Source organism: Barbus barbus (assembly GCF_936440315.1).
Source record: "Barbus barbus genome assembly, chromosome: 5".
Classification (NCBI taxonomy): Eukaryota; Metazoa; Chordata; class Actinopteri; order Cypriniformes; family Cyprinidae; genus Barbus; species Barbus barbus.
This window is the reverse complement of record NC_136733.1, coordinates 14,498,460-14,517,352: the sequence shown is the minus strand read 5'-3', so window position 1 is coordinate 14,517,352 and position 18,893 is coordinate 14,498,460. Positions and strand designations below refer to the sequence as shown.

The following is an 18,893-nucleotide window of genomic DNA, read 5'->3' as shown; positions in this document are numbered from 1 at the left end:
CTGCTGAATGAACAGGAGTGTTGGCATAAAGCTGGTAATTTCCCTTGATCAATAATCTGGGCAGAATGGCACCGACACTCAGAATTTGGTGAGTCGTGATGTTCCAGCTGTAAACTGTTCATCAGCAGGCACGACAGCAGCAGCTCCACAATTCAGACTCAGAGAAAACAGCCTTGTCAGAACAAACACTCAAAGCCATGACAGCTCTCACAGGCTGTTAGACCTTGCATGCCAATTGTGAAGCAGTTTTAAAAGCTACCAGGACTTCTTGATTTGAATGCAGTTTTCTAAATGAGAAAGAAAATCTAATTATTTTATCACTTGGGACTGACAGGCTTTAGTGTATTTACCAAACGGATACCAATTATGTGAGGTGACGTTAAAAATAAACCAAGTATACTTTCTTAAAGTTGATCTTTCAGAAGGATCTGCAGAGCTGCTGAAGGTGACAGACTTATTTTTGCATCATTTAGCTCTTTTTTCCAGTTTTGTAAATAAAATAAGGTGACGGTACAATCACAAAGAGGAAAAAAGTGACATTTAACAATATAACAAATTGTAAAATAATATTTTAACGGCATTATTGCTTTTAGAGTTATACATCACCCAAGTGTTATTTAAAATTACAATTTCATTCAGATCCAGATTATTTTTAAATGTTGGTAATTTCCCTTAACATTACAGATTTCACATGGCCATTGAAATATTTAAATACATAAATTCCACCAAGCTGTGAAACTATGTTCAGTGTACATGTAACTACCATATATGTATTAAATGAACACAGAACATTTACATATACTACTTAAAGGTTTGGGGTCAATATGATTGTTTTTTAAATAAGTTTCTCATTCTCATCAAGGCTTCGTTTATTATATCCAAACTACAGTAATAAAAGTATTTTGAAATATTACTACTAAAATAACGTTCTTAATATTTTTTTAAATGCCACTTCTTCCCATGATGTCAAAGCTGATGGCAGTCATTTCTCCTGTCTTCTGTCACATAAACCTCCAGAAATATATATATTTTTTTGGCATTTTTGGCTTTATTATGATAGGTCAGGTCAGAGCTGACAGGAAGCAAAGTGGGAGAGAGAGAGAGAGGGGGGTGGGATCTGGAAAGCTTCTCAAGTCCGGATTGGAAAATCATTCTAATACGCTTATTTGATACTTGTTGAAAACAGTTGTGCTGCTTATTTTTGTGACAACCAGGACAATTTATTCTTTCTGTTATTTTTTCTAACAGCAGCATTTATATGAAATAAAAATGTTATGTCTTCAGTGCTACTATCGAATGTAATGCATCCTTGCAGAAAAAAATACATTTGTTTTATGGAATTCATGCATTATTTGATCTCTCCTTCCATTACCTCACTGTTTTTTCTGGACAGGAGTGAAGTTTTGAGTTCTGTGATTATGATGAAAACCTATTGCAAAAACTCATTTCAAAAGATGAAGGAAATTTGATCTCTCATGATATGCCTCCTTCAATAAATCCACTCCCAGCCTAGACACATCCTCGTGGTATATTGCGTTTTACTGTATATGACCTGATGGATTACAGAAGGTCCACACACAGTGAAATGGGGTTATATAACGTTCTTTATTGAGTTCCCTTCTATCAAGGGCAATGCAACCATATTCATATAAAAGCCGTAGCACATTCTAATGACACTCATAACATAGAAGATACTACTATACTGACTGCACTCTGAAGCTGAAGAAGAATCGGACAGTCAACATCACAGTCAGAAGCAATGTGTTAAGGGGAGTATAAGATGCCCTGTGATTAATGAGCTTCTCAATTTACTGACGGCCTATGGAACCTGTGTGCAAGTGGCATGCAGATGCATTCATATAAAGGAAACAAGTTAAATGTCTTTTGAAAAACATAAAACGAGAAAATGTGCAACAAAATCAATAGCACAGAATGAAGAAGCTTGCCTTCTGAAGAAAAAAAAAGGGCAGTTTAGGAATGCCCATCCCCTGTTATAACAGTTGCCGGAAGCAGATGGAAATTTGTCATGGTCCCTTTAAGAAGATAAGCACTTTGAGAATAGGGGAACAGTATCAGAGCCCGCCACTAAACAACGGCAGTGAGACTAGTGCTTTATGGGGTCTTGGTTTAATAATGATCAGTGTAAGACAGGGGCACAGGAACACAGTAATCAAATGAAAGGTGCAGTAGTGATTCGCCCCCTTGTCGTGCTGTGCGCATTCATGGGTCAACTCTTAAAATCAACAGCAAGAGCAAAAGTGATTCAGTCCATCAGATCAGATGACTGAAGTTAAATCTGATGCCTCAAAACATCTATATTTTTCTAAACCTATGATACTTCAGTACATTGTTACACTGATAGTAAAACTCTAAGTGTGTGACCCTAGGCTGAGGGTTAGCAAGTGAAGATACACAGAGCAAGAGGGGCTCAGCAGGAGAGAATGAAGAACAAGATTGTGTGTTTGGTGAACAGCTGAACAAAACACTGAGAGAAGCCAAGTACCCCTAAAACATTTCTCACTGAAAGGGAACAGAGCACATTGTTTCTCCATAAACAGTCCAGTCGACGATCCTGGATGTCAATAAATACAATGCAGGTCAACTTGAGAGATGGGTCTTACGTTCAGCAAGTAGGTACATTAGGCCAGGGAAAGAACTTTGGGGAGAGAACAAAAAGAAATGTCAGAACTGTCTGTTTGTCATTTTAATATTATTAAATGAAACATATTTAAGTGTTTTGTTTTTAACTTAAGTGTTAAATAATGGTGAATCATCAGTTTGCACTGATGCAGATTGTATTTAAGAATGATAGTAGCTTTCTGGTTTACGTCAATAGTTGCACAACACTCAAGAGCAGCAGTTGCGGAACTCACCACTGATGGCCTCTTGGGCAAAATATTTCACATCCATGTCTTGATCTGACGCCAGTTTCTCCAGCACTGGCTTCACCTCTGTCTGCAGACAGCTGTAATAAAAAATAAATAACAAATAAAACATTCACAAATTAGAGAGCCATGATGCTGAAGTGAGTCACATTAAGAGAAATGTCAATATTTTTGACAAAATCAACCCTTGGTTAAATGTGGATGAACACATACTTGCTGTCCAGCACAGGTCCAATCTTCTGAAGAGACTTGGCCACATTGAAGCGTACATTGGCTACCTGGTCATTGGACATCTTGAAAACTACAGGAAGCATGTGTTTGGTGGTAATCTCCTGTCCACACACCTCAGACAGAGCCTAAAACAGACAGTTACACACATCAGTGCTGCGGCAGGAGTTAAAGAAATTTGAGAATATGAGACAGATTTTACTATATTTTAAGGTCAAAATGTACATCAAACTGCACTTTTCCACCTAATGCATCAGCATCAATGCCATACATTCCTCTGTGACTCAGCAGCTGTTTGTTAAAGCTGATAAGCTCTGACTCACATTAATGCAAAAGAGGGTAGTCATCCTGTGCAGGTAGTTGGGGTCATTAGCCATGCCTAGCACTTTAGGCACAATGGTGTTCTGTGCCCACTCTGCTCCAAACTTCTCCACTAGCTTCATCAGGTTACAGGTGGCTGCCTCTCTGATGGCATACACTGAAGAACACAGAGAAACAAGTGTTAGTCTACTGACAGACTCCAACACATTATAACAGCTTTTTCAATTTTTATGCTACAAGCAAATGGAATTGCAACTAGATTTTTTTGTGTGGGACACATTGTGCGCAATTATAGTTATTATGAACATTCCTGATAAGCAACCTACCATGATCAACAAGCCACGCCATACACAGCGAATTGAGTTTTTCATTGAAGAACTCTACACCCTGCAAGCACGAGAAAGAGAGAGAGAAAAAAAATTATCCCTCATATCAGTTAGATTAGCTTACGTGACCCAAGGCGACTTGATGGCAATAAGCTAACAGGATGATTAGTTAAATGCTTTAAGCGTAAATAGAGACTGAAGAATAAGAACCGACCAACGGAACATTCAGGATAGAGAATTCTAGGACATCAACAGTCAAGACTCACCAGCTGTCCAGCCAGAAGGGGCATGTACTCAATGATTGCCAGTCGTACTCGCCATTTGGCATCCTCAGCCAGCTCAACAATAGCTGGAAGCAGAGACTGGGAAAGCTGGCGGATTCCAATCACCTCATTCACACAGTCCAAGTTGGAGATGATGTTGAGGCGAACCTCTGGACACTACAGGAAGGACATGACAAAAACTGTAACATTCCGGACAACATGAAAAAAAAAGATACCAATACAACTGAGTGCCATTATTAGCAGCTACAACTATTTAAAAAAATTATTAAAATAAAATATAAATATTACATGAAAAACTCAATTAAATTTCTAAAGCTAAAACATTAAATTAAATCTAAAGATAAAATGATGAAAGAAATGAAAATGATAAAAGCACAAAAAATAAAACCCATAAATATAAATAAGCCTAAGTATATAAACAACATGCCAAATAACAGTATATAAATATTACTAAAAATACTAACACGGATTTCATTTTCCCAATAAATAAAATTACAGATATTATTTTTTACTTTTATTTGTAATCAGTTCAAAACGATTCACCAAAGGGCCCATCCGATTCAATCAAGCAATTTGTCTGGAATTAAAACAGCACGCTGCACTGTATGTAAATCTCTTCATGCAGTCAGCAAGAATGTCACAGTGTCAAGTTTTCATCATGCTGACAACTATATGACAGGATTTATACTTTTTGCAGAACAACAGATCAAGAACTGACACAGAATAGCAAAACAGCTTCCTGTCTTAAAACATGGATCAATGCACGCTGTAGTCCAGGAGCTGGCTTTGTTCTATTTATTTCGTGCAGTCCGTGACTGACAGATGTTCAAAGACTTCTCCCAAGCAGTTTAAAGAAGAGCGATCGCAATACAGACAGCAGCAAGCAACAAAAAGCCCTAGCAAATAAAGAGATGAGACGTGAGATAGTGTGCCACACTCATCCATTCATCTCTCTCTTCAATGCTTTCTGCTTTCCACTAAAAGGCTAGCATTAGCAATGCCTCACCTCGACAGGATCAAAGTGAGCAGTTGCACAGAAGTATCATCTGTGACTGGAACATGACGCAAATTACCTCAGCCAGACCTGCGCTGTCTCTCTCTCGCTCTCTCTCACACTCACACACACACACACACACACAGCAGGCTTACCTCATCTTTGAGCTGGGCCAAAAAAAGGGGAAGCAGGTGCTCAATGGTGTTGTCTTTGCCTAAGATGGTGGAGAGACCCATAATGACTGACGCCAGCGCAGACTTCACATGCTGATTAGTGTCTGATACAAGTTCCTATTGAAAGAGGAGCAAACAACATGCCATCAATGACTATCAATGCTTTAATACAACTTTCAAATAATGACGTGTAATACCTGAAGTCTACATGAACTATGAAATCTCACTGGTATCAGTATATACTGGAGCTTTGGTATTTTGCTACTGCAGGGCTCCAGACAAAAAAATAGAGTAAGGAGCCATTGGCCCCCAAAGAAGAAAAACTTAGGCGCCAAATTATTTTTTTAGGTGCCACAGAATAAAAGTGGTTTATTTTATTATTATCATTTTATTTTTCCCCCCTATTTTAACATTTCAATCATTTTGTCATGTGTTTATGTCTTATCTTTTCTAGGCTTTATCAGCATTTTAATCCATCTTGTAGATGATCAGGTCGACCGAGGGACTAAGGTTCACTTAAAGTGTGAATTAAATGTCTTTTACAACTTGAAATATACAGTCACAAAGAATTGTTCGTTACACAGAATCTATACCAATATCATGGACCATAAGCATCACTTGGCAACTGAGTGCAGTGCATCCTATAAATGTTGTCACGTCTTTCACACATTCAGTCTGTTTTTCTTCATTACTAAAATGCAATTTTATAGGAGGAGTTGAATCATGTACAACAGAATAAGTAAAAAATATTAATATGCAACAGCGCATGAATATAGCAAAACGCTCCTCTTTATAGTTATTTTTCTAGCTGACTGATGAGTTTATGGACACTGAGTGGTTATTCTGAGGTAAATGTATTACAATGCAATGTTTACAAGCTTTATACATTTCCTCAGTTTGAAACAATGATGAGCTTTTACATAAAACATTTCAGTAAGTTGTACTATAGGCTTTCTTATTGCCTACCTTTTGATCATGTTCATTTCATACTATAGTAGTAAATCGAAATATATAATGGGTTCACTTGCTGCTTTAACTGAGGTGCTAAAGAGATCGCGCCTGAGCATTAAGTGCGATACTCTCCGCTCGCGCGATCCGGACGCATGCACGGACCGTGTGGACGCGGGGTACTGGTGTTTATATTACCCAAAGTGTGCGCTTGTGGTCCGCATTAAAGAGCACCCAAACCGCATCATTTGAATTTCGTAGCATTTTAAAGCTGATACTTTGTTTATTAAAAAGTAAGACAGCACAAAGCTTTTTGCGATTACTGGATGGCAAGTGCGCTTCAAATAACAGGAAGTCCATGCATTAACAGAACACAGCATATAGACTAAGATCTCGATAAGAAGATCGACCTGGACAAGTGTAAATGCATCTGGTTGTTGAAACCACATATGGTAATTTTACTCCTCCCATAATATTAAAATAATAGACGTGTGAGAGCGTTTTATAGGCTATATGGCATGTTATAGTCAGATATGACAGCGCAATGCAACAAGCATCACTGCGGATGAGTAACGTTAGCGGAGTATTTCTTCAGCAAGCGACGCGCAAACTGAATGAACCTGAAAGTAAGCCGCAGACGCTCAACACACAATCTTCTTCATTAAAAGTAGGGAGACTAGCCTATCTTTCCAGTGCTGATGCCGCGCGCTCTCTTGATATTGAAATTAGCTGATAATTAATAAAATTATCCATTGCTTTCATTGACGTGAACTCCGTTATATTTGCATATGAAGCGGGAATTGAAGAACGGATTTATATCCGTTTTGCGAAGACACATTTATGTGGCCAAGTGTAAATGGGGAAACGTTTTAACAAATCATATAGATATCCGATCAGAGAAAATGCATGAAGTGACCAGGTGTAAACAGGCCCTTTCAGGTCTCTCTCACTGCGTTCAGCAGACTGTGTGCGGCAGAGACGAGGACTGTTTGAAACTCTTTTCCAGTAAAACTTTGATGCGCATCGTCTTATGTAAGTTTAATACGTGAACATAACAAAAGATGTGAGCGCAAAACAATCGGGAAAAAAGTCCTTTCATGCAAATTATATATAGTCGCCAGTGGCGACCTCAGCAAAAACTTCACTCGCAAATTAATATTTTTGGTCGCAAATGCGACCATTTTAGTCGCAGTTTGGAGCCCTGTACTGATCCTACTGGAGGGTATTCTTATATAGACCATGTGACTGTAAAAGCAGTAGGGATACACTGGTAAATTTAAATTTAACAGTGGTAGATATATTTTGGCTAAAAGTGGGTAGGACTGTATTTTGGTACTGATTTACTGTTTTAAGTTTGTTTTTAACTCAAGTGTTACATAACGTCAAGGCTTTTTTTGCTCAGACAATAAGAATCTTGCTTTTGGGCTTTTTGCATCTATCTGGTTTCAAAAGAAAGGAAAGAAAATCAATGAAGAACTTTTGTACTGTTGCAAATTTCCTGGTTTGTGCAAAAACAACCATATTAAATATGTTACACTAACTATTGTTAAAAAGTTCAGTGTCAAAAATAATTTTTTGTATTGATGTATTAAACTGATCCAAAGTCACAAAATCAATTAATCCGAAGTCACAGTAAAAATATTCATTATTGCCCAAAAAAAATGCTGTTCTTTTGAACTTTCTATTCATCAAAGAAAATGGTTTCCACAATAACGGTTGAGGAATTAAGCGGTTTTCAATATAATAATAAATAAATGTTTCTTATTTTAACGCAAAAATAGTACATCAAGTTATTCTAAGTGGAAAACTTTTGAACGGTAAGGTACATGAAATGAAAACACATGCCTGAGATCAGGACACATTCACATTGCAGCAGGAAGATCTGGTGTAAAGCAAAAAAAAAAATATTCAAGTCTATATGAACGCGGAACAAAGCGGTCCACGGATAACTGACCAGGATGAATGTTTATATTGCTATGAAAAAAGTCAAACCTCCATGTATGTAAGGAAGTTTCAAATGTACTTCAGCTACACAAAAGTTTGGAATAAAATGTGCTGTGCTGCCATCAATCTTGCAATTATTTGTATCTATGCTGTGAGCCCCTGCAGATATTTTGGTGGACATGTCCAAAGCAAATAACACGCTCTCAAAAATATATATATTTTAGCTACTAAGATAACCTGGCCAACAGCAGTCCGAGTCTAGACAAAGACATTTTTACTAGAACAAAATGTTTCTTACTATACCGGAGAAAGCACTGATTGATATATAGTATGTGATCGAGAACAGATGTGCGCTAGTGTTGCTACAGCCAGTAGGTAACAAGATCAGATTAACAGTGTCAATGTCTGTGCTGTTTAAGTCTTAAGACACTTAGAGAACAGATGCTGACTCCAGAGTTATCTGCCAGTAACTGATCCTGGATTGGAACTGCGTACCAATTAAATTTGATGAGTACTGTAACAATGAGGAACAAGTGATCAGTCTGAAATGTGACAGATTGCAGAGATGTTGACAAGCGCTGAATGAAAAAGCATTTTACCTTAACACAGGGGAGAATGTGTGTCATGATGATCGTCTCTCTACTGTCCTCTGTCAAATTTTCACAGAATTCTGACAAAAATAATCAATTAGGGTCATCACAATAAGAACATTTCAGTAGAAAAATACCAGTGTAATTTCATGATTATCAGAGAAAGACACTCGAGAGCAAATTTACAAATGAACTCCAAACTAGATTTGGACTAAGTCATATGCAGTCTTAAAACCACAGTTTCAGCCACAAACAAAACACACTCAAAATCCAAAGCTATTTATATGAGAAAAAATATATTAAATATTATGGTATTCCTTAAGCAATGAACTGACTAAACTAAAAGCTCAAAAAAGGCAAATTTCAGCAAATACTAAATTTGTATATAAATCAGTATTTGTCGTCAAAATATCACCTTTTTCTGAAACTGTATTCTTCTGTATTCAAAAGTAACTCATAGGGCTGGGTATTGTGACCAATTCTGCGATTCGATTCGATTCTTATTTTTATGGTTTCGATTCGATATCGATTAGCTATCAATATTTCATTTAAAATGTTAGTTTTGCAGACATGGGATCCATATTTTGATATAAATGCTGGTAACTGAAACTCTCCTACTTAAGTTTATTACTGAAATACACATCTACATTAATAATAGGGTGCACACAGTTGTTTTTTTTAGTGGAGCAATTCGAAAGATAAGTGAAGTGACATTCAGCCAAGTATGGTGACCCATACTCGGAATTCGTGCTCTGCATTTAACCCATCCAACGTGCACACACACAGCAGTGAACACACACACACACACACAGCAGTGAACACACACACCGTGGCCAAGCCTCGCCCTGGGTGAACCGCCTTCTTGATCATGGTGTCTCCCCTGCCAGTAAGTATATCTATAGATGGTGACACCTTCAGGACCAGAGGTGAATATTCATATCCTCTTACGTGAAGCACACGCATTAAGAATCGATTCGGGGATTTCCCGAATCGATATCGTTGCGTTAAACTGAAGATCGATTAAAATCGGAGAATCAATATTTTTTACCCTGCCCTAGTAACTCATATAATGCAAACATGCAAAGTGCACACATTTGAATTTGTGCCAAATAAGAGAGGTATGCAAGTTTATTTGTACAGCAAATTTCTAACACACTGGTAGATTCAATTGCACTTTAAATAAATATAATGTAACATTATTTAACACCAATGGCTTGGTGTTAAATAAATATAAACACCAAGCCATAAATAATGTTGGCTATATATGGCTTGGTGTTTATAATAAATGCCACTATAATTTATGTTTTATACTTATATTTTTCATTCCTTTTCTGAACGTCATTTAATTTAAACAATTTATTGTGGATCGAGGGGAGCTTAAATACATGTTTATAGTTTTATTTACCAGTATTTTACATTATTTTATGAGTGCGTTTTTTTTCTCTCACAACAATGCAATTTTGACCGATACAACTTTTAGACATAAGCAACTTATTTTACTGAAAATATAACTAATTATTTACACCTATTTTGCAAATTAATAGCAGTGATACTCAGCATTGTGCTCATATATTACAGGGCTGCTTTGGTGCTTTTTCTCACCTTTGACTTTGTTTGCAGCAGCGGCACGAACCTCAGCCTCACAGTCTTTCAGAAGGTTCTGGAAGGCTGGCACTAGGTCATTCTTTGTGATTTCTGGACCCACAGCTTTCTGCAGCTGTAAATTCAGAGACAAGCATGTCACTTCATATTTCCATTTCATAGCAGCACTTCAGCGTTTCCTGCAGACTCAAGGACAAAGGCACTTCCGGAGCATGCTAGGATACAATCAAGGCTATTCTAGCACTGCACAAGAGATGTGGTACATAATTCTCATTTTTAAAGCAGGTCAAAAATGCCATTGCCCTAACACAGGATATTTCTAGGTATTTATATCCTGTAAAATATCTGACATTACAAGTGGCTCAGGATAATCCAAAATCCTCCGATGAAACGATAAATATCATATTATTATGGAAAGGAACTGCATTCAGGTCAAGTTGCACAACAATGAGCAGTGTACATCAGTGCAGGATTATAGAGAGCAGTGAACTCTTATGAGGTGTCATCCTGAAACTGTGATCCAGCTGTTGAACCTTAGCAGTGATACATAACAGAGAAGAGGTTTCCAGGTAGCTTATATAACATTAACAATATAAAACCAAGTTAAAGGGTGCACAAATACACTTCATATAGCAGTGATTGCTGCATCGCTATTCAGTGGTAGAGCTCTGCCACTACTGAAACAACATTCATTTATGAACCGCACAAGATTTTGTGCTTTTTATCAGTCAGACAAATCCTTTATTAGATCAACTGGACTCACTTAGGCTGCGTTTACGCTGCAAGTCTTGATGCACAGATCCGATCTTTTGACCAGAACTGTTTTTTTGGCCTGCCTGTTTATATTCACTTTAGACAAGACTGGTAACCGATTGCTGCGTTTACATTCATTCCAGCCCCAAAATGATTGTCAGTGATCGCTTTACTATGCACATGGTAGACCCTTTGGTTTTGAATGGCCGTGCTATTAAAATTATTTATATAATTCACACTGAGTGGCCATTATTATTTGTCTGCATGGACAACAGCTGTCATGAATGTTCTGGAGCAAAAAAAATTTGACTGAACAGATGAAGACCGAAAGATAATGGTAATTTTCATGTTATTTTATCTAAAGCTCATTAGATGTAGAATTCTAAAGTGAAATAAAGTAGCACTGTAAGATTATATTTATTTGAACAGACTTGAATGAATTAACGAGAGCGAGTTGAGTGAGTAGCCTAATAGTGAAGCTTGCTGGTTTAACTACAAAAACAACTAAGTTATCACTTCACTGCTGAGAAATATAATGTAGCTTTGCAGAAATATAACAATGCTGTTGTATTAATAAAATTCACAGTGTGGGGGTTAAAAAAAACGAGCTCCTGAATGTTGCACAATTTCTTGCATATATGAAGTTCCCACCTCAAAATGAAAGCGCATACAGCATGCCAGAATTAAAACACTATTTTTATAGTCAAACGTGCCGCCCTCGCATTGTGGTGGCTTGGAGTTCTGAGGGGAATCCGATATGTTTAGACGTAGGTCGGATGTCCAGATATCGCACAGGTATCTGCTTCGAAACCACATTTTGAAGCAAAAAATAAGATCTCGACTCGTGCAAATTTTTGCGTTTACACATTTGCAACAAATTCCGATGTGTCAGATGTGAGTAAAACAACATATTAGATTTTGTAATAACTTCTGATTGTGATCTATAGTTGATTTTGATTCTATAAGCAGACACATGCACTTTGTATGTTTAATAATGCTAAACTGCTAATATTTGTCATAAACATACTTTATTGCTGTAAAAATACCATGAGCTGCATACAAAACGCATTGTCGGAATCACGTCTATTTGCTTTCATATTTCATGTGTAGAAAAATGTTTCACTTGATTTTTTTAATACGGAAGATCTAGAGAGTGAACACACTCTGACTCATAACACTCACGCACATGGAAGAAAACAGACGGTGTTCTACAGATCACATAATTCAGTGGAGAATTAATAGAAATGTTATTCTGTATAAAGAACGTGAGAAATCTGTTCTCAAATACCAACGAAAACAAGAACTCAGCATCCACGCTCTCTTATCAGGGATGCTCTTCTTCGGTGTTTGTTTACACTGGTTTTCGAAACAGCGCCACCACTCTCATCCTTTTGTGTAACAGCAGCTGTTCCGGTCACGTGATCCAAGCTTAAATATTATTGAACGGCCCGTTTTTTATTTTGCGAAACTGAAAAAATTAATCGGACTGGTTCGAAAAAAAAACACATTTTCTGTGCCTGAATGTTCGCGGCCTATGTGGAAGCATCCATAGAAATCTATTGTTTTATTCCAGCGCATCATCGGTAGGGGTGGGGAAAAAAAAAATAGTATCGCGATATTTTTCGCGGCAATACTGTATCGATACACGGACGCCAATTATCCACATTTTATTATACTATTTGGCAGAATAATAAAATCAATTTCTTTACAGTCCACTAGATGGTGGTTTTGAGTTTATTTTCTGGTGAGGTCGGCTGGGTCACCTACAGCAGAGGTTGGCAACAGGCGGCCCGCGGGCCAAAAGTGGCCCGCCAGCAATAATATCTGGCCCGCACACGTAGCCAGATTATTTTGATAGCGCCTGGTTCTGAAATAAATCTATCATGACAGCAACAGTTACTCACAATCAGAGTATGTGAGCGGAGCGCGAGTGGAGCGGTGTGATTTTGAATGGAGCGAGGAACGGATTTTTTTTAAAAGTCAGAGTGTCGTGGTTTTCACTCGCTCCAAGAGCGCTCCATCATGAGTACAACTCATGCCAACGACGATATTTAGCAAGAATTCACACGTTAAACATATTTAGCTAGCCTGATAGAAAAGGATCACTCAAATCAGAAAGAATGTGAAGGCTATGATGACTGCAGTAGACATGAGCGGGAAGTTATATTTCTCAAGGAATTTATTTGTTCTTTCAGAATATTTTCAGCTGACAGCTGACTTTTTTTTCTCAGAATTGCGTGATTTAAACTCGCACTTGCGAGTTAAAAAGTTATAATTCTGAGATATAAACTCACAATTCTGAGAACATCAGTCTTTTTCACCCTCAAAACTGGACTTTAACTCGCAATTCTGACTTTATAACTCGCAATTCTATGGAAAAAAGTCAGAATTGTGAGATAAAAAGTTGCAATAATCTTTTTTTTTTTTTATTATTATTCAGTGGAGGAAGCGGGCTTCCATAGAACTGTGATATTTCAAACATAGTGAAATACTTTAGAAGCGGAGCGGTGTTTCTGATATCAGTGAGAGCGGAGTAATTATTAAATGCTCTGAGCGCGGAGGGGAAATTGTTGACGCTCCAATCCGCTCACATACTCTGATCGGACACCGCCACACAAATGTGGCTTTTTGTTAATGACTGTCACAGGATTAACAGCTCACTACCAGTTACAAAATACACTGTAACAGTCAGTCACAGACAATTCTGGTTGCATTTTTCATCAATTAATATGTTAAATTATCCTTTGACTATGTTCTGGCCCGCCATCTAGTGGTGAATTTTTATTTTTGGCCCGATGCCAAACTTACTTACCAACCCCTGACCTACAGCATGTAGCAAGTTAGTAAAACAAAGATGGCGGCATCGCGGAAAGTTATCAGGAAAACCCTGTCTGCATTTAAATCTGATGTAATATTTCTAAAAATATTAAAATCGAATTTTCAATGGAAATAATATTTAACAATATTACTGTTTTTAAATAAATGTACTCTAGGAAAGCACAAGATACTCTTCAAAATCCTACCAGCGCCTAACTTGAACAGTAATGCAGTTATGCCCATGAGAAGAATTACGAGTGAAAAGCAACCCCCCCACTGCATGAAAATGGAATTCTGTGATAAACACTACGATTTTCCAATAAAATTCAATTACATATAATTAACTTAACGCATGATTTGCTTTTGGCTTACATCAGAGAATTTGTCTGCAACCATGTAGCGAACCCTCCAGGATTTGTCCTCTGCTGCCTGGCGCAGAGTGGGCATTACCAGAGCTTCCAGATCCTCTTGAGGCAACAGAGTGGCAATGCTGACACCAGCCTCCACAGCCAGGAGACGAACAGAGTCCTGCAGTGATGTAAATGTTTGTATTCAGATGTCAGAAGAAAACACTTTGATATTTGCCATACAATTCTGCTCCAGCACTAGTTACATAAACACAATGAAAACCTTTCAAGCCTCCAATGGTCTTGTCATGCAACATGTGCTCAGAGACTTTAGCTGTGGTTTGAGTAATGACGGAATAAGACTGTGTATATTTCAGTGAGTATTACTGAAACCAGACCTGTTCATCAGATGCCAATGCAGTGAAGAGAGAAATTATGTCACTCTTGACATACTCCAGCTCTAACACTTTGGCAAATTCACCCAGCTTGGAGGCGGCTGCACGGCGCACCATGGGAGTATCATCAGAACACAGGGTACGGAAGTGCCTGAGGAGAGATGATACATGTGTTAACATGTTTTCAATTAAACAGAAAAAAACAACGATGAGTTAGTGATTTTCCTTTCCACTTTGGTTATTGTAACATTAACACTCCGTAACTTTAATTAGGTTTAGTCTAAATGGCTATTCACACCGAGAGTGAATAATTACCACAATAAACAATACATCTGAGCAATATATTCCTATGGAGCTATTCGCAACAGGGACAAAACTTCTGATGTCAGAATGTGTTACAGGTTCTGTATAAAACTCAATAAGATTTAAGCCAGCTGGAACCCTGTTTTACAGCTGCTAATATTGTCAATACAAAGAACATGCAGCAGACACAGAAAGAAGTGACGTGAAGTGGGAATGCATTTAATATACATTTATACTGGTGTGAATATCGTGTAATCTGTTAAAAACATATCCAGATCATGTTTCACCCCAACATCAAAAACTTTTTTTTTTTTTACTTTTAGCAAATTATGCCTGTTTTAGCACCATCACTCCAAATTCTCATCACTGTAATGCAAAAGGAAAAAAAATCAAATAGCAGTATTTCTTTTACTGCCTTTGACGGCATTACATTCATCTTTTTACTGCAATACATTTATGTACTTGACGGAATTAAAAGTAAGTAGACAGCAATGAGAATCACTTTTGTGGGTTTGTGGCTACCTAGCACCATTTATTACAACAGCTATGATATTATTAAAATTATTTCATTTCATTAATTTATGCTTATTTAAAAATAATTACTACATTTATGTAATCAGCAGAATTTGATTAAAGATTACAAAGGCACAAGAATGTAATATAAAAAAAATTATGTGCACAGATAAGTCAGAGGGTAATTTATAATAAATACTGCAATTTATTCCACAAAAAAAGGACTGTTAATTTTGAAATCATGGTGACTTTAAAAAAAGAGTGAGTGTAATCTGTATTGTTAATTTTTTTTAAGTGCTTCTTCAGTGTGCTCTTAGTGTAAACAATCCTGTATTAAATGTATTAATGTTTCCCAAATGAAAATGTAGTATTATAGCAAAACACTCCTCAAAAATATATTAAACTTACTGGCGGATCTCAGCTTTGACTGTACTGGACACTCGTGGGTAGCAGACACTGAAGAGTCCGCAGGCAGAGGTACGTGACGTGAACCAGTCTCCGCTGGCCAAACGCTTCACCAGAGGCTCAAAGTGCACTTCCAAGTCCACTGGCGAGTGTTCATGGGAGATCTTCCGAAGGGACTCCACTGCCTTGTCTCGCACAACTGTCTCTTCAACTGTAGCTAAACTCTCCAAAGGGGGCTAAAAACAACAAGTCAGCAAATAATAAGCAAACAAATTCAAAGCAGGAATTATTTCATTTAGTCAATTTCAGTATGAAATCAAGTCAAAAAGCTTACAAGGAGACAGTGCACATATTCAGGGCCTCCAACCAGCATGGTGAAGTTCCCCAGTTGTTCAGCAAGAGCAAGCAGAACTTCATCCTCATCATAGATGGTATCTGATCAATCACAAAATGAGAAATTGAAAGTTATGCATGAGAAGAGTTTACTAGACCTAAAACTTATATGTTATAGTCATTTCGGACAAGAAAAAAGCACTTACCTGTGAGGAAAGGCAGAAGTTCAGTGCGTGTTCTTTCGACGCCTAGAGCTAAGGCGATGGTGGACAGTTTCTTAATGCTGTTCAATCGTAACTACAGTGAAAAAGCAAGAAATCCGTGAGAATAGAGTCTTGATACATTTGATTGTAAACCAGCTGATTGCTGAAGGACAAAACAGACTATTGGTTTCTGTTAGGGGTGTGCGATTTGACGATTTTTGATCGTGGACGATAAAAAGGTCTCCACAATCTGCTTTTGAAGAAATATGGTAGTATTGTGCTACAGCACACATTATGTCAAATACATTTCTGGCGCCTCCGTCTCTATATACTGTACAACACCACATACAGCAGTAGAGTTACTCTGACAGGACATGCACTTATTCGCGATCGCAGAAGTACATTATTTGCACACAAGCCTTGCTGGTTAAATGTTTCATTCGCGCGCTGGTCTGACGTGCACTTTTTCTGAGCGCATACACCTGAAGCACGCGCACTAAAAAGCCTGTCTAACAGCGCCTGATTATTCAACTAAGTTATATTTTGCGCTAATACTGTCAAAACACACAAGGTTTACATACAGACTGAGTTGGTTATGTCTAATAGTTAAGAGAGAAACGGATGCGTGCCTGTATATTAGATATATTAGATAAAGGGACAGGACACTAAACATGCTGTCGACTGTCATTAAAGGGATAGTTCACCCTAAAATTAAATTTCTGTCATTATTTACTCACTCACATGTTGTCCCAAACCTCTATTAATTTCTTGTGCTGAACACAAAATAAGATATTTTGAAGAATGAAGGTAACCAAACAGTTGCTGGTCTACATTGACTTTGACAGTAGGAAAGAAAATCCTATGGAAGTCACTGAGGACCAGCAACTGTTTGGTTTTCCACCTTCTTCAAAATAGCATTTATGTTCAGCAGAAGAAAGAAACTCATTCAGGTTTAAAACAACTTTTGAGTAAATGATGGTATAAAAATACAACATTATGACAGAATTGACAGACAGATGACTATTTCGTTTTTGGGGGAACTATTCATTTAACGTTAACAAAACAACAGAGAAAAATCACTCACTATTCTTGACTGAAAATCTTTAATACAGTTGCTTTAGGAATCAGTCTATGTAGTGTTTTATTTTTATATTTGTTCATTCAATTTCATTGAATGCTCTGCTAAATACACCTATTGTACCTGAAAATAAAGCACTGTTTGTTTTATTTGTATATTATGTGTATTTGTATCTTTGTTCTTATTTTTAATAAGAAAGATAAAATGAACTATATAAATAATGACATCTTTCCCAATCCATTGAGACCAAAAACATTACATCATTTATTTCCTTCCTTAATTCCTATAATTATCACAGTCCTGTATCTTCATGAAGAAAATAAGCTCACCTTTTGGTGACAGTTGTTAATAATCAGTTCTGGTGTATTTTGAAATTGTAAACAAAATATGGAATAGACATTAAAAGCAGTGAATCAAAATTTAGTTGTCTAAAAAAATATGAAGTGTCATTGAAAAATCTTATCCCCAGCGGTTAGTTGAGAAGCTTTTCGCTGAAATGACAAACTGTGTCAATTCGTAGCCAAACTATTCTACATCCATACTTATTTTGTGCTTTACAATGTCATGTAATGAAGTATTGTGATTCTCTATTTAAGTAAACGAGTCAATGACATAACAGTTAAATCACAGTCCAGCTAACGTTAGCAGTGTTAGCAATCACAAACTGCATTAGACATAAATCAAATAATACATTTAGGTGTGCTAAATAGCACGCTGGTGGCTTTATCTGTCCTTGAATTTGATATATAATCTTGTAGGGTCTCAATTACAGAATTATCTTTCAGTTGCTAACTTAGCCGGTTTGCTAAACTAGGAGAGGCCCATATTACCGGTTGCTGGTAGCTATTCATGTCAAAATCAAGCCTACGAGTTCCAGTCTATTTCTCAAACTAGTAGTCGGTGTTAAAATAAGTATTTTGTTTACCTGAACATCTTCATTTCTTAATTCGTCAATTAGCACGGCAATAGGGTAAAGAGAGTCGTCGCTGTCTGCTCCCGCCATCTTGGATGCTAAAGGCTGCTTAGCTAGTTCCTTCCTGCTACGGGGTTTCTCTCTGCTGCCTGGAGACAGCGCACGAGCCCAGCACACTAAAAACAGCGCACGACCCCAGCCAAGCCCCGCCAACTGACTGTAGTCACAAAAACACATAGCATTTTCTGCAAAATAGCTGGATTGATTCACTATCAAGATACATTTAATCATTTAAAATGGTCGCATATGTGTGTTTTGAGACAAAAGACTTAATGTTATTAAAACAACAGTTTTCAACACCTGATAATAGGGGGGACATTTAGACTTTTTAAATGGAGGTTGTAGTTTTCTCACTGAAGAAAAAATATTAGACAACTAAACCAAATGTCATGGAATTTATGAATGGGATAATTTAAAGACTCACTCAAGATTTACTTGTTTCATTACTGGATGAATCTCTTGAATGAATGATTCACAG

The 18,893-nt window shown here is 37.3% G+C and overlaps 1 protein-coding gene across 1 annotated transcript; it reads right to left on the bottom strand.

Annotated features, from left to right (window-relative positions):
- Window positions 1-1,587: 1,587 nt before the first annotated feature.
- Window positions 1,588-18,500, bottom strand: ppp2r1ba (protein phosphatase 2, regulatory subunit A, beta a). Its single transcript, XM_079417179.1, has 15 exons — window positions 18,368-18,500; window positions 16,368-16,458; window positions 16,163-16,263; window positions 15,832-16,064; window positions 14,611-14,758; window positions 14,238-14,393; window positions 10,296-10,410; window positions 8,703-8,773; window positions 5,194-5,328; window positions 4,027-4,200; window positions 3,761-3,821; window positions 3,437-3,591; window positions 3,099-3,241; window positions 2,874-2,965; window positions 1,588-2,656 (listed from the first exon to the last, which is right to left on the bottom strand). The coding sequence occupies exons 1-15, from the start codon at window positions 18,443-18,445 to the stop codon at window positions 2,640-2,642; spliced, it is 1,770 nt and encodes a 589-aa protein (XP_079273305.1). The 5' UTR covers window positions 18,446-18,500; the 3' UTR covers window positions 1,588-2,639.
- Window positions 18,501-18,893: the final 393 nt, after the last annotated feature.

Excerpts from the sequence above, each read along its gene's own strand:
- ppp2r1ba (XM_079417179.1), bottom strand. The coding sequence starts at position 18,445 with ATGGCGGGAGCAGACAGCGACGACTCTCTTTACCCTATTGCCGTGCTA. Across the intron at positions 3,242-3,436 it reads CTACCCTCTTTTGCATTAAT|GCTCTGTCTGAGGTGTGTGG; the intron begins GTGAGTCAGAGC and ends TGTCTGTTTTAG. Across the intron at positions 2,966-3,098 it reads GGACCTGTGCTGGACAGCAA|CTGTCTGCAGACAGAGGTGA; the intron begins GTATGTGTTCAT and ends TTTTTATTACAG.